Raw genomic sequence first — 16,265 nt, forward strand, 5'->3', positions numbered from 1 at the left:
ATAGACTCGGTTAATGAAAATCAGAACGGGCTCGCGCCGGGTTAAATCGACCGGAGTAGAGTCTAAGAATTCAGAATAGGCTCGCGACTAAGGAAATCGAATAGGGTCCTGTGTGGGAAATTGGAATAGACTCGGGAGTTAGTAAATCGAATAGGGTCCTGTGTGGGAAATTGGAATGGACTCGGGAACTAGTAAATCGAATGGTCTCGGGCGGGGGGAAATAGAATAGGCTTAGGCACTAGTAAACCGAATGGACTCGAGAGCGGGAGAATCGAATAGACTAGTATCCCTGAATTTAGAACGGATATCTCTTTATCGAACGGGCTACCGTCTATGGAAAACGAATAGACCCATACTTCGGGAGTTAAATAGATTTAAGCTTGAATAAATGGAATAGGCTCCCGCCTAGGTAAATAGAACGGGTTCCCGCGTAGGAAATCCGAATGGACTTGTGTGCGGGTCGAAGTCTTTACATAAAGCCTCTAACCCCCCTCGCTATCCTACAAGTTAAATTCTTCGAAGGGAATATCTAGATTATCTTAAATCATTTACCTATATCAATAAGTAACTTCCTGTTCTTTTATAACGCTGTTTAAACTAACTGGTTGGTTTTTTCTTATTTTATGGGCAGTTGTGGTCTGCGGATGTCAGAAATATATATTTCCGCCGGTCGTTATACGATGGTCGGCCCGCCTCCCAGTCACCCCCTATCAAAAAACTCCTCTTTTTGAAAACCTCACCACAACCCTAATTCAAGTACGATTCCTCTTATTTCGTAATCTAGGGTACATAATTACTTACTCTCGAAAATATCAAACCCTAAAGTCCGTAGCTCATCGAGAAGGTTAATAGGAATGGAGTATAAAAAGAAATCGGAATGAACTAAAATCGGAAAAGTGGGGCCATACAAAATAAATGGGGTGGACCCGATCCCACCACCCCCCATAGGATAGGCTAGCCTCTAGTAATATAGACTAGAAGTAGAAGTCGCTAAAGAAATCGGTCTACCTGCTATAGATAGTTATCTACCGCAGATTGACGCTAGACAACCTATATATTATGCTTCCGAATGTCAAGAAACTCCTCTCGTAACGAGTCACTTTACAGTAACCAGTCTATAAGCTACCGCTCCCCGTTAACGGTAAGTATATCACGGTTGCGCTGATCGTGAAGGAAGTTCTATCCTCGCTGGTTGTGCGTAGGATTATCTTGCAGCTGATATAGAGATAGTAACGGAACCACAGTCCCTCGCTCCTTATCTTTATAAAGTAAGAAAAGTTACTCTAGATTAGATTGAGCTAATATTACCTAAGTCCGGGCAAAGCGCTAAAAATCCGTTATAGTTAGGCGTAGCCCCTTATAGCTTAATGTCTGCTCGTCATCACTCTAATAGATATAACCAAGGCTAGTCGTATTATTCTAGACCTTTTTGCCGTACGTACGTAGATAGCTAATCCAGCTAAAGGGTGCCCGAACTCTATATAGTAGGAACCGCTCGCGTATATCGTCTAGCGTATCTGCTAGGTATATAACAAGGCCGTCATCGGCCTTCTAGACCGCCTGCTCCGCTACTAGCATCTAGGCTATCTTTACAAGGGCTAATAGATAGCTCGTATAGCCGTACGGTTCCCGAAATATCTAACGCTCGATATCCACACCAAGAACAGCAAGGAAGCTAATAACAGTACTCTTAAACAGGTCTCCCTTTAGCAGGTGATTGTAACGGGCTGTTGCCCGAGAGTGGCCATGTGACCATGGCCTTCTATATTGCTTTTGCCTGCCTCCTTATGGAACCCACACTAGCTTCCGTATGCGGTAGCATATTGTCGTAGCCATGCACGAACGCCCCCTTTTCCTTCCTTTCCCCAAGATTATTGTAAACAGTTCGTGGCCTAGTTAGATTGAATCAAATCGGCTTCAGCCCTTCACATACAACAATCTTCCGATACCCTATCGTTAAACGTTCACGGAAGCTCTCGAAAAGTCTCGGACGCAGTAGAGAAAGTCTCTGAAGGCCTTAGAGCACACGATTACCCCTAAACGTATAGACGCTTAGGGACGACGACGAAGCAACAGGCACGCAAGCCCCGACCTATATAAACGAAGACGAATACCAGCGGTCACTATAAGACACGAACGGCCAGTATAGAAGCGAACGAAATGCTAGTTTAGGCGCGAGCGCTCGTTAAACAGCTCTCAAATCATTATCACTAGCTTGTAGACCAACAGGCTCAGCAGAACGAACGCTTCCTTCGGATTGAAGAACAACTTTCCCGTTAAGGCACCCTAGCAATTAGCGATAGAACTATTCCGAACCTCCCTGACGGGGCTACGACGACTCCTCTTCCCGAATCCCTACGATCGGAACTAGTCCGCCGTCCTCGAGCACGCCTACCGGACCCGATTACATTCTCGGGAAATGTGAATAACTGGCCGGCCTGGAAAACCCTAATAGAAATGAAATTACGTACCGATACGGAAGCGATTAGAGACGCTCAGGATTAATTCGCCTACGTCTTTATACGATTAGAGAAACTAGTATAGAAGAATGCTAGCACCTATATTCAGAGCCACTAAGGAACGGGGACCCCCGGGAGCCTCCTTGCCTACCTCGAATAGATATACGGAGACCCGAATGCTCGGGCCCGTGCCGCAAGACGCTTATACTAGATACGATAACCCGACGATATAGCTTTCCGGAAGTTTCTACTACGGATCGAACGAGAATTTGCAGACGCGGGCGCCCTTGCGTAGCCAGACGAAGCTAAACGGCAGATTCTACTCGGCGCGCTCAATTCGACTATAACACAATCGCTTATAAGCCGTGGTGTTCTACCTACGTTTCTAGGGCTGATCGACCGACTGCATGAAATCTTAAACGATCGAGATACTCTTATTATTAATAACCCCCGTACTAACACGAACACAGGTGGACAGCGTAGAACAAGCCCTATTTAGATAGACGAAATGGACTAGACTCCCACGGTTAAAAGCAGCCGTGCACGAACGTACGATCTACAAGCGAAACGGGCTAGATAGGTTAAAAAGGATGAGATAGACCGATGACGTAAGGAAGGCCTCTGCTTCCGCTGCGGCCGCGAAGACTGTCAGGTTTCTACTTGCCTATTCCTCCTAGCTATTAGGCCAGATGCTAAAGTCCGGAAGGCCAAGACTGCTGCTGAGAGGAGCCGAAAGAGCTAGTCTGAGGATAAGACGGGCTCCGATAGTGATTCGGAAAAAGAGTAGCTCCTGTTCTTAGCCGCGAGCAGGAGCGTAAGGGAGTAGAGGATCTTATACGGAAGGAATCGTTACCGTTCTACGTCGACGCCTAAGTAAATAGAATCAAATTTGCTAAAGCTCTGATTGATAACGGCTGTACTAGTTTTGCTACAGTAAACGGTCCCCTCGCGAAATCCCTTAATCTCCCGCGTATTCGTCTAAACACCCCTAGACGGCTAGATAGCGTGGTCCGTAACCAAGGATAGATCACGTATATAACGTATTTCAATATGGATGTACATAGACACGAGCAACCGCGCGTATTCGTATATATCGTCGAAAGCCAGGAAGACGAAATGATACTAGGCGACGCTTGGATAAAACACGTTAACGGATATTACTCTGCACGAAAAGGATACCTCGATATCTACGACCAGGACGGAGAACGAACGCGCTGTTGGAATCGTGCAGACCGTACGATAGGTCCTGTAGGCATCAAAACGCTACGCTTACATAAATCCTCCGCTGAGAAAATCAAAGCTGTTCTGGATAGCGCTGAGCACCCGAAAAGCTTACGAATTAGAAAGGTCACTCTCGCCGATATTGAATAGGCTCTACGGAAGAAGAAGCATACTAACCCTAAAGAGAGGCTTCCAAGGCACTATTGGAAATAGGCTAGGGTGTTTAGCTAATAGCTTGCGAACGCCCTACCACCGAATCGACCTAGGATCGACTACCAGATACTGCTTAAGCGCGACAAGAATAGACAGGAGGAATCGCCCCTATACGGTCCCTTGTATAGAATGAATAAAGAAGAGCTGTTGTATCTGCGGAAGACGCTCACGGATCTTCTAGACAAGAACTTTATTCGCGTTAGCTAATCGCTAGCGGCTGCCCCCGTCTTGCTCGTACGGAAACCAGGCGGAGGCGTACGCTTCTATGTGGACTATCGTGGTCTAAATAAACTTAGTGTGAAAGATCGATACCCCTTGCCTTTGATCCACGAGACACTACGCGACTTAGGAAGCGCACGATAATTCACGAAGCTAGATATTATCGCCGCCTTTTATAAGATCCGAATCTAGCCTAGAGAAGAATAGAAAACAGCTTTTCGGACCCGATATAGCCTTTTTGAATAGAATATTACGCTATTTAGACTCACCGGTGCACCTGCCACTTTCTAACGGTTTATCAATCGTACCCTTCGAGAGTTCCTAGACGATTTTGTCTCCGCCTATATCGACGATATTATTATCTACTCTAGCGGATCGAGAATGGACCACCGCCGAAAGGTCGCGAAAGTGTTACAGAAGCTCTAGAACGCAGGGCTATAGTGTGACATTGATAAATCAGAATTTGAACAGAATTCTGTTAAATATCTTGGCTTCATTATTCGCGCGGGCGAAGGCGTCTACGTCGACCCGAAGAAGGTAGAAGCAATTCGCGTATAGGAGACACCGAAGATAATCAGGGACGTACGGGGGTTCATCGGCTTCGCTAACTTTTACCGAACGTTCATTCCTGGATTTACCGACCTCGCAGCTCCCCTAACTAGATTGACCCGAAAGGACGCGGAATTTCAATAGAACGACGATTGTTAATATGCGTTTAACCACCTTAAGGAGCATTTCATTAACGCCCCTATCCTCGCATATTTCGAAGAGGACCGGGAGACCGTCGTCGAAACAGATGCTTCTGGATAGGCAACCGGCGCCGTACTATCGCAACGGCAGCCGAATAGAGACCTTGCCCCGTGTGCCTACCTATCACAGAAGTTCTCGCCAGCGGAAGCTAACTACGAAATCCACGATAAAGAATTGCTTGCGATCGTACGGGCGCTAAAGGAATAGAGACCAGAGCTAAAGATAGTATCAAAGTTCACGATTATTACCGATTATAAGAACCTACGATACTTCCGGAAGGCACAGCACCTAAGCGAGCGGTAGATGCGATAGTCGATGTTACTTTCCGAATTCGACTACTATCTTCAATATCGCCCTAGTAAGCTAGCAGTTCGACCTAATACGCTATCACGAAGGGGACAAGATGTTCCTAAGGATATAACCGATAAGAGACTATCGAACAGGTTTCGGACGCTGCTGTATCGTGTGAGGATCAAACTAACCCGTACGGGAACGATCGCAGGCGATAAAGATACCTAATTGGATTTTAGGACTAAGGTCACTCTGTTCGACTAACCAGATATACAACAAGAATAGACGCGATCGAGAGCCGAAGATCCTGTATATTACGCTATTTTAGTAGCACTACAGAACAACCACCGACGAATCGCTGCGGAATTGAACGTTAAGACGAGTTTGTCAGAGTGCTATCTAGACGAACGTGGCCTTTTGTGTTTCCGGCAACGAATATAGATTCCCGAGAACGAAACCCTCTGTACACGAATCATCTAGCAAATACACGATTCGCACGTTACCGGTCACCCTAGCCGAGATGCAACGTACGCGATACTATCAAGACGCTTCTTCTAGCCGGGAGCCGCAAAGGATATACGTCAATTCCTGCGGAATTACACTATATACGGCCGAAGCACGATTTGGCGAGATACGAAATATAGGCTATTGAAGCCACTACCGATTCCGCAGCGAATATAGGCCGAGATATTAATGGATTTCATCACGGATCTACCCCCGTTAGGCCCTATAAGCGCGACTAACTATCTTGTAATCACCGATCGGCTTACGAAAGGGATCATTTTGATCGAAATAGCCGAGATTACCTCAGAAGCAGTCGCTAAGACGTTCTTGACGAATTTCTATATACACCACGGGCTTCTACTCGCGATCACGAGCGACCGGGGGCCCTAGTTCGTGAGTGCGTTCTAGCGAATCGTATACGACCGACTTTCTATCCAACGACGACTATCGACAGCCTTCTACCCGCAGACGGACGGATCAACAGAGAGGGCTAACTAGGAGATTGAACGGATCCTACGAGTTTTCACCGCCTACGCACAAGACGACTAGAGCCTTTTGCTGCTAATCGTAGCGGGAGCAGTTAATAACCGCGACGCCACGTCAACTAGCCTATCCCCGTTCTTCTTCACACACGGCTATCACGTCGACCCTATCGCGCTTGACGAGACAACAGATAGCACGACGATACTCACACGCCTAGAAGCAGCCGGGCAAGCCTTCGTCGAACGCTTACAGGAAGCGACGGATTGGGCGCAGTCAGCGATAGCAGTTGCGCAAGATCGCTAGTAAGAGCAAGCGAACTAGAATCGCCAGCTAGCACCGGTTTATAAAGTGCACGACCGGGTATGGTTGAACCTCCGCAACGTACGTATATAGCGGCCGTCAAAGAAGCTCGATTGGTTGTACGCTAAATATGAGGTGCTCGACGTCCCCACGCTACATACAGTACGACTAAACGTCCCTACAAGCGTCTACCTAGTGTTCCACGTAGAACTAGTCCGATTAGCAGCAACCGACCCGCTACCCTCACAGGTAGTAGACGATTCCGAGCCGCCACCGGTAGTAGTAGACGGCGAACAGGAGTATGAGGTCGAAGCGATTCGGGACATACGGATACGCCGTCGCGGGCGCCGCTCACGGATAGAAGCGTTGGTTAAATGGACCGGATACCTAGAGCCCTCATAGGAACCGTTTGAAGCCATACAAGGCGTTTCCGCACTGGACGAATACGAACGAACGCATGGCCCGGTGCCTATAGAAGACCCGACAAGCCAAGAAACCGTCCGCATCAGCTTCATGCGTCTATACGCCCCCGAAGGGGGAGGAGAGGGTATGTAACGGGCTGTTGCCCGAGAGTGGCCATGTGACCATGGCCTTCTATATTACTTTTGCCTGCCTCCTTATGGAACCCACACTAGCTTCCGTATGCGGTAGCATATTGTCGTAGCCATGCACGAACGCCCCCTTTTCCTTCCTTTCCCCAAGATTGTTGTAAACAGTTCGTGGCCTAGTTAGATTGAATCAAATCGGCTTCAGCCCTTCACAGTGATCGAGTAAAGCAATCGAGAGTGCGAGATAGGTATTATCTAGCTGATCCCGGACGGCTAGAGATCTCTCTACTAATAGTTACGTACCAAGATCCTCTATCTAGTCTAACTTGGCAAATTGGGTAGTCGTCAACTAGTAGCGCAAGATAATCTCTTGATCCGGGCGACTACTACGGTAGGCAAAACAGATCAGGCGCTGCTATGCCTGCTAGTACCGGGTGTAGGTAGATAGTTTCAGGTCTACTAGAATCGGTCGTTCCTAAATACGCGGACGTAAGACAAAGCTATTAATTCGGATTTAGTCAAACTCGTTAATACGCCGGTCCTAGATAGTGTGATATACGCGCTTAATCAATCGTTCTATACTCTGCGCGAACGCGGCAAGTAGTAGCTCTCGAGAAGAATCAGGAAGTATACCCAAACTTGCTACTTCAGAAAAGCTATAACCTTGAAGGTATTTTAGCCACTAGGTGAGCTCTAACTATAGAGATACTTCTATAGTATGCTTCTGGGCGGTGATCTGTAGCCCTTGTTCTACCTCGTCCGCTAACCTTTCCTGGAGATCCCGGTTAACCTAGGCCTGAATGAACTCTGCCTCGGACACTGCACTAGCTAGCCGTTCTCGCCTGATCGGGGACGGTGCGATTACACTGAAGAAGCCGCTCCCTGGACCGGATACAAAGAATCGCTGACAGCTCACTTGTTCTGCAACGGCAGCTATATCAGGCTTAGCTTTACAAGCCCGGCCACGCGGTCGTCGGGTCTCCGGATGTATGTTTGCTAGATAGCTACGTATTGTCGCTAACGCTCGCGACACATATAAGCAGAGCGGGCAGCGTAAGCCAGGATAGACAGGAAGACCGGGGATAGGTGCGGAGCCGGGTGGAGGGAATTTGCACGGCTCACGCGTCGGATCCAGCCAGGGCCGTTTTAACATCTCGGCCAGTGCAGCCTGACGAAGTTCCGCGGTGCTGGCGCGTGGATAGCGTCGGTGATGGCTGCAGAGATGAGTGTCGAATTGACGGGAAGAAACGGCGTAACGACAGTCGGTGCAGATCCAGATTTGGTACGTTGCGTTGTATGTAAAGAGATCCATCTCAAGATACTGGACCGTCTGAGCCTCGCGCGGACAGAGTAGTTAGGAAGGTGAATCAGTGAATTTATCTGGGGCCGCAACAGAGAAACATGAGAAGCGAAAGGACACGAACGCGACCACAGACACGGTCACAGTCACGGTCACGGACGCGTCGTGCTCAAGAGCGCCGCCACTATTCCTACACGGGCCATGAAAAGAAGCAATTATGATATAAAGTAACTAGCGGATGTCGCCCTGACTATGGATGTGCCAGACACGTACCTCAGGGGGACGGGAGCACGCACGAGGCAGGCAGGCCAGCCAATCAGGGGACGAGTAATTCGAATGAGGGCTGATCTGTTCATGTACTAGAGTATAGGGGGCTATAAGGATGCCTGTCAGCTTTATCTTCAGATCTATCACATTAAGGAGACGTGTGTCCCAAATAGGCTTAATATGATAGCCATCATCCAAAAGGGTTTAGTTTTGAGTATTTAAATCGAAACGGGCTTAGTTTTGAGGACAAAAATGGGACTCCGTGATTAAGTAATCCATTTCACCCATCTCGGCCAAGAAAGCCCAACTTCAACGCATTTTACTACATGAACCGCACAAGTAACTATAATTCTGGTACCAGAATACCTAGTAGTAATTGTTCTAGACTACAAAAATTTAGCCTCAAATTATGTGGTGGTGCTGCAATGTCAGGTCGGCTTCTCCCTCATGGCTTCGCCCAGACTGCCATCAGCGCATCCCCCAGTTTACTAGGTACCTATATCGTACAATACAGTTGTCTATCTTTTTTTCAAGCATTTGGTAAACAGTTCGAGGTCTAGCTATATTGAATCAAGTTTTGCTTTAGCCCTTCACACATATTACCAAAACAAATCATCATCTTGATACAGCCTATGGTAAAACCAAAGCTCCAAGACAAAGAGCATGTGCAACGAGATGTAACCACGGGTTGGCAAAGGAATGCTGGAAATTCCCACCTTGGTGAATGCGGGAGGCTGCTCTGCACAGCGGTCCGATATGGTACAGTGCGAGAGCTCTTCCGATATGATGTTCAAGCGAGATATATGCGACATTTGGGATGGATGATTTCATGCTCAGCAGAACAGCAATGACCACATTAGTACAGCCAAGTAGCAGTCCATATTGGCGAATGATGGCTTGTACTTGTAGTTGAGGCGCGGGAAGGGTGGCAGATGGAAAGAAGAGGAAGCCGATTGTTGCGGGTGTCTCGATCACCAGATGGAGCAGAAGACCGAGCGATTGGGGCGAATGGGGGGTAATGGCCTCGACAATTGACCTCATATTATTATTGTACAATTGAAGGGAGTAAGGAAAAGGAAACAAAAACATTCGTATGGTTGAGGTATCTATGCTATATGAGCCATTTAACGTGGGAGGAACACGGCAGGATCAAACATCAGGGCCTATCCGTTGCCAAGTCTTCTACAGGGCTTAATCTGTTTAAGTACACTTTTCCGGGAGCACAGGCCCCGTGGCATGGGTCATCCCAGAGATGGAAATAGGACATTACGATATCTGGAATGATCAGCGGACCATGCTGTATAAAGACCCACTGTGTTGTCAGTTATTATTACTGGGAAAGGAGTGGGTTTCAAAGTGCTAAATAAAATGTCACAAGAAAAGATCAAGGATAATCGAAATAATGGAAGGGGCATATGGGAGTGTTAGAAAACTCGATGCTTTTTCCACGCTGATGCGATTGTTGACGATCGGCATTCAGCTGATATGCAGGTTGATGCATCTGCGCTCGTTAGCTCACCAATGGTTTATGCACACACATATGCTGACAATAAATTTGTAATCCATGAAAGGGGCTGTTTAGTTATTGAGCGTGTTAAACTGGCTTTTCGTCGGGTAGCTACGAGAAATTCGTCGCAGGAGGCAGAACAGGAAATACGATGGTACGCTTTTCTTCCTATGCGGATAGAAATTCGAAGACTTTTCTATCTGTGACTATCTATTAAAAGTAAGCGATGCTTGACATCTTTTCATGCAGGGGTTTTTATGATAATCAAAGTGCTTAGACTACTCACACGTAATATCGTCCGTGGTATGGCGGTTTGGCGATATCAGGAGTTCATAGCCGTCTAAAAGCGCATCGGGAAACCATGACTTAACGAAGCGTTCGCTTTCGGGATATTCAATGGAGCGAAATCCTCGCCTGTTACGGCGATACATTCGATAGCTGAGACCGATTTGAATACACCGCCTTCTACGATATTCGCTATTCGATATTCATTCATAGCGACGACAATTTGTGGCTTTACTTAGCAAGGGCAAGGGGCCGCTCCAAGGGCACTGTTATAATCTATTCATAAGTTTCACAGAACTCATGTCTGGAGATTCAGCACATCAAAGTCCGCCTATATAATTGCCTGAGCGATATGAGGCATTGTATTTGATAGATTCTGCAGACCTCGGTGATCTATAGCATGCCGTACTTCTTTAGCTGCCTCTATTGACTGCTCTACTGCGTCCTACATAATTCCTACGTAATGATATGATTCCTCAGTCGATAAACTTGTCGGCAAAATTTGGCATGAATTTCAACGTATAAGGCAGAAATGAGGCTATCCCGGGCGCGCGCACTCGGGCGACGTCTACGTACAACGTCTCCAAAATAAGGCTTGCTGAACATCGACATGATCACATCCATTGGTTATGCTTTGGCCAGCACCAGCATCTCCATAGTAATACCTGGTCCAAAGGCTGCGGTGATGAGTTTGTCACTTCCGGATCCACCTTTTTCATCTTCGTGCGCCAGCTTATCCATAATGCTAAGCACTGTGGAGGAACTGGTATTGCCTCTTTTCGTGTAGACCTCATAGCTCTTCCGCAAATGGTGCGTTGATAATCCCAGAGCCTGCTGACCGAGAGTGAGAATGCCATAACCACCAGGGTGTAGCGCCCAGTCATAGGTAGTGGGGTCAAAGTTTGAAGGGTTCTCGCGGAGGGATTTAGTAGACGTAATGAGTTCCTGAAAGCCTGACGGCAAACTTGATTTGACGTGCTTAGGAACATCCTTCGATATAACTGCAAGATAGCCTGTTTACTTGTTAAACAACTCTGTCGCTGTAGCAAGAGTCTTCTAGTCGGCCGTGATGTCTCTCTGCCACTCACCTGATGGGCCAACATTGTACTCAAGACAGCCACCTGAATTCTCAATCTGAGTAGTCTGAGAATTGAGAATGTTCCATAGGGGAGGTCTTTCAGATTCCTTGATGCCAATACCATTGCTAAGCACCATCGCACTAGCACAGTCCCCAAAAAGCGTGAGCCCAACGTTAGGCCTTTGTTCTTTGATGAGATCTTCTAACTCTCTTCGGATAAAAACAGATGGGATTTCGCACGAAACCACAAGACACCTGGCTGGCTTGCCCTGATGTGCAGCGCCGAGAAGGAGCTCATTTGCTGTTCGAAGTGCTGCAACACCACCAGCACATCCAACCCCATGGAGGAGAGTGCGCCGCACAGATTTTCCAAACCCCAGTCTTTGGGACAGGAAACAATCGAACCCTGGGTTAGACGTGTTTGTACAAGTGACTGTAACAATATGAGTTATATCAACTGGTGAGCCGCCCCATTCTGCCAAGGCCTTCTTAGCAGCCTCTTCAGCGAGGGGAATGCCGTATTTCTTAAAAAGCTCATCACACTCTGCGATACTCGGTGTATTGAGTTGGTGCCACAGTGGGTGACTACGCGGTATAGCGCTGTAACGCTCTTCTATCCTGGACTTCGCGTTGATCTCCAATGTCTTTTGGAGACTGGAGCGTTGCATATATAAGATCAGTACAGATAATGATGAAGGAGAGTATAGTTGGGTTAGACTTACGCAGGACTATCGGCGTAGTGTCTGAAGGCTATTTCCGCGAGGCCCTCTGGACCCATCCTGTTGGAAGGATATTGAGTTCCTGTACTAACAACAGAAACAGCAGGAATTGCAGGAGTCTCGTTTCCAGTCAAATGATGAAGCTTCTCCTTGCGCTGCGTAACACGCTTCAAGTAGGATCCCCATGACTTGAAGGTGCTGCACAACGCCATGGTGGAAAAAGAAGTCCTTGGAATGAAAAACAGACTGTGCCCTAAGACTTTTAACTCTCATCAACAAGGACTTACAGGAACGCAATTCGCCTACGTCTTATACAGCTCTGGGTGCAGATCTGCGCTACGCTTTCCCAAATTGCCAATTCGGATGATTAATCACTCTCCAAAGGAAAGGGAAGTTTATCTATGTAAACACGGCACAAGGCCATGTTGTGGTGGCTTTCATGAGGCCAGAATTAGCTGATTTTGGTGAAAAGTGTCTAAATTACACATAGAATTTAGTTAATATCCAGGTGCGTCTGGTTTGCTTGCGGCTGAAGTAGCACGTTGAAATGCATTAGCGGCCAGGCTAGGGAATTGCTGAATATCTGCCTAGAAGGCGAATCATGTTGCTAGATCTACGGAGATCTGGGCGATCACATCCCTTTTTGGAGTGGTTCCACTGATCCGTCGATTCCCTCAGGTTCCCTCACCGTAATCATCTTTTTGACGTTTAGGTTTGGTGGTCTGAATTTCTTATTTCTGATTTTCTGTTGGTGTCAGAGATTTTCGATGGCGTTGCAGATCAAGTGGGCCGTCAAAATCGAAATGCTGGTCCGGGCGACGATCTCCCAAGGGACTCCACCGCAGGGCGAACCCCTCGGTCCGTGGTCGGGATGTCGAGTGAAGAGTGTACGCCCGTCAATGGATGGTCATCTGCCGTGTAGATCGAATCAATCTTGATTGAAATCGTGGCGTATCTGCAATCATACACCTCTGTCCTTGCTTCGCTTACATAGCCCATCCCGAGTCTGCTCAGGCTCGGGACAGAATTACACCCTACCTACAGGAAATGGACAACTGACATTGACCGAGAGCTCACAGGCAGTGCGGCCTTAAAGAATAACTTCTTGCAGCCATCACTCTGCACCACAGATGCTTCCCGAAGATCATCTTGACAACACTGCATGCATGGCCAGGTAGCATGGTGCAATGGTGCACAAGATCAAAGAATCTGCTGGAAAAAGAGTAGACATATTTCGCCCATTCCAGGCAAAATTCTGCCAACGGCGACTGCGGCAAATTGGGCGTCCAAACTCCAACACACCCAGTATTAGAAGTCCTTCAGCTATGCTACTCAGCCACTAAAGGTAGCCATATAGGAGACATGGCAAATGCATACTCGCGCACAGAATTTATCGGTAATAATTAGTTAACAAGGCGTGTAATTAGAAAAAAAACTGTAAACGTAATCTGTTATGGAGGCAAGGCGGCCGAGAAAATACACATGGCAACTTTGCAAAGTGGACCTAGGGCGGGCAGTGATTGAGGCCCGAATCCGTTCTCGGGCACTGCATCGGCCAGGGAGTGGGTTCATTCCGCGTTATTGGGCATAGTTCTCCAGGATCTTGGCCGTTTTCTTGGAAGTTAACCTCAGTAAATCGAGTCTCTAAGTCTAAGCACTGACTTCGCCGCCTGAAATTTCGTTCAGCAAGATAGATCGAAATATAGCACTCCCATCCGACGCATTACTCCGGTCGATTGCGAATCAGCAAACAGGAACTGCTCCGAAAACCAGATCCTACTTCGAATTGGAGCTGGACGTGCAGGTAGATCCGCTAACGTATTCCACAAGTCAGCCAGCCACATCTCCTGTTTGGCTCCTGTCAAAATACTTGGTCAACATCCAACCTCCAACTAAGCAAGAACCTTAAACGGGTCAAGTACATAGTAATGTAACGTGCACTTCTCCTCCGTACACTCTTGGGATACACGGCTATCTTTTCCACTTGAAATGCTAGGTTTATTGAACCTAATATTATGCAAGATTTCTATTGCAGCTCAGCTGCAGGAAAAGACCGGAAGTGCACGCCCTGAATATGTATGTAGTCCTCCTTTCCTGTCAGTAATCATAAATTCCATTGTTTACTATCGCTATTTCTCCGCATCGGATTGGCAGACCCATCTATTCGCCCACAAACTACGAACCTTTATAGGGCATTTTAGTGCAAGTCAAATTAGTCAACTAATGGTCACCGAGTATCTAGCAGGATTTACTAGGCTTTTAAGTGGGTTGCACTCGACGTCAAACAGCACGAACCGCAATATGACCCTTGTAATTGGCAGTCGACGCCGCCAGTCATCGCCGCAAATCGCAAATCTCACAGAATCTGACCTATCGCCTCGCCCCACTGTCAGGGGCTTTCTGTACCCTACTGACCGTGTTTCCTTTTCTAGTCTGCCATTATTCCCTTGTGATATTAGTGACTGGCAGGCCCCTCGAAAAATCGACTGCATGATATAATAAACACAAAGTAGTATATCAACAAAGTCCCGTATAGGCTGGAGCTAGTCTCCATATCAGCACTCTCCATGGTCCCAGCAATCAGTCAGATCCGATCCAGACAGATCTCGGACCCTGCCTTCCGAATAGCTACTGTAGAGTGGGGCGAACAGTTCGCCTGCGATGCAGAAAAAAAATCATAGATTGTACCGGTAGACTGGGTTTTGGTTCTTTTGCTTTTGTTTCAAGTACACTGATTTGCAATGGGCTTGCAATGTATGTACAGGATGTGGGGCATATAGTCCTAATGTAGGCGCAAAAGACGGTGAACGAATTTTCGTTATGGTGCGGAGTATAGCAATCAAAATATTTCACACATGCTTCCACCTCTGCCTCTCGGGGACTCATTGACTGACCGTTAGCCTATGTTCTGTGTGTTAAATGGCCACCCAATCCGGACTAGTGCAGCCGCTGGTTATATAACGCTAACCCTATGTCCGGAATGTGATCATTAAAGGCCATCTTAACATACACAAGATGTCCTGGCCGCGATCACAGCTTTTCGAGATTGGAGACTTATCCTGGTGTCCCTCCTGGCTTCACCAGCACGAGCAATTTACCTTGACCAAACTCTGGACTCTCAAGTTTCCGCCTTGGGGCCGCGAGAGTCTCGCAACAAAAGCATGTGAGGTTTTCAAGGAGCACATGCAGGATCTTTCATCCTACACTGTTCTCGACATCTGTGCTGGGTCGGGAGGTCCTACCCCGGTCCTCGAATTTGAACTTAACAGGGAACTTGAAGCCCAAGGCGAAAAGCCCGTCCAGTTCATTTTAACCGATATTAATCCACACATCGAAGCGTGGCAGCAACTTTGCAAGAAACAGAAAAATATATCATATATTGTAACTCCAGTCGACGCCCGAGCCGTTCCTCGACTTGGAAACAAGAAGGAATGCCGTATTTTCAATATATGTTTCCATCACTTTAGTGATGAAGACGCCGCGGGCATTTTGAAGAGCGCAGTAGAGTCGGCTGATTCGTTTATGTAAGTGGCCTAAGCTTTCCTATGGCGCAGGAAAAACAATCAAAGACAGGATCTAATACACGTTTAGCATATTTGAAGCAACGTCTCGTGATGTTGCCACCTGTCTTTCCACCATACTCATGTTCTTCTTTACTTTCGTCGTAACCCTATGTTGGTTTTGGCACTCGCCCGTCCATCTCCTCTTTACCTACATCTTGCCCCTGTCTCCGTTGACGCTCTGGATTGATGGCCTTATATCTTGTCTCAGGACACGCACAAGTCAGGAGATTAGTGATCTTTTGGATCAGCCAGGGCTGGATCTAAGCAAATGGACCTTTCATAGTGGGACAAAGATTGTGAGTTGGCCTGTAGTTAGCTTGCGCTATTACGCTGGTGTCAAGTCTGGCTAAGAGCCCCATAGGCCTCGACAGTCTTCGCAATGTCAACCATCAGGGGACCTGTATCTAGAGAAAGCAATTGGGGCTGGAGGCACACAGAACATAGAATCATATACTGGTCCTTTCTGTCACAAAACTTCCTTCTATGGAACTAGGAAATCCATTCTAGTGGCGTCGGACGTCTCTAGATGATTGATGATTGTTTTACTTTGTAAATCTA

General features: G+C 47.3%; 2 protein-coding genes across 2 annotated transcripts; one reads left to right on the plus strand and one right to left on the minus strand.

The window, feature by feature from the left end:
• Nucleotides 1-10,974: 10,974 nt before the first annotated feature.
• N7458_004292 (chalcone synthase) lies at nucleotides 10,975-12,356 on the minus strand (the record flags this gene model as incomplete). Its single annotated transcript, XM_056907674.1, has 3 exons — nucleotides 10,975-11,360; nucleotides 11,436-12,079; nucleotides 12,148-12,356. The coding sequence occupies 3 exons, from the start codon at nucleotides 12,354-12,356 to the stop codon at nucleotides 10,975-10,977; spliced, it is 1,239 nt and encodes a 412-aa protein (XP_056768401.1).
• A 2,803-nt stretch (nucleotides 12,357-15,159) lies between these two features.
• On the plus strand, nucleotides 15,160-16,057 carry N7458_004293 (class I SAM-dependent methyltransferase; the record flags this gene model as incomplete). The annotated part of the gene is made up of 2 exons (XM_056907675.1): nucleotides 15,160-15,668; nucleotides 15,736-16,057. 2 exons carry the CDS (start codon nucleotides 15,160-15,162, stop codon nucleotides 16,055-16,057), a joined length of 831 nt encoding a protein of 276 aa, XP_056768402.1.
• Nucleotides 16,058-16,265: the final 208 nt, after the last annotated feature.

This window comes from Penicillium daleae (assembly GCF_028827525.1).
Source record: "Penicillium daleae strain IBT 16125 chromosome Unknown utg000004l_segment0_segment0, whole genome shotgun sequence".
Taxonomy (NCBI): domain Eukaryota; kingdom Fungi; phylum Ascomycota; class Eurotiomycetes; order Eurotiales; family Aspergillaceae; genus Penicillium; species Penicillium daleae.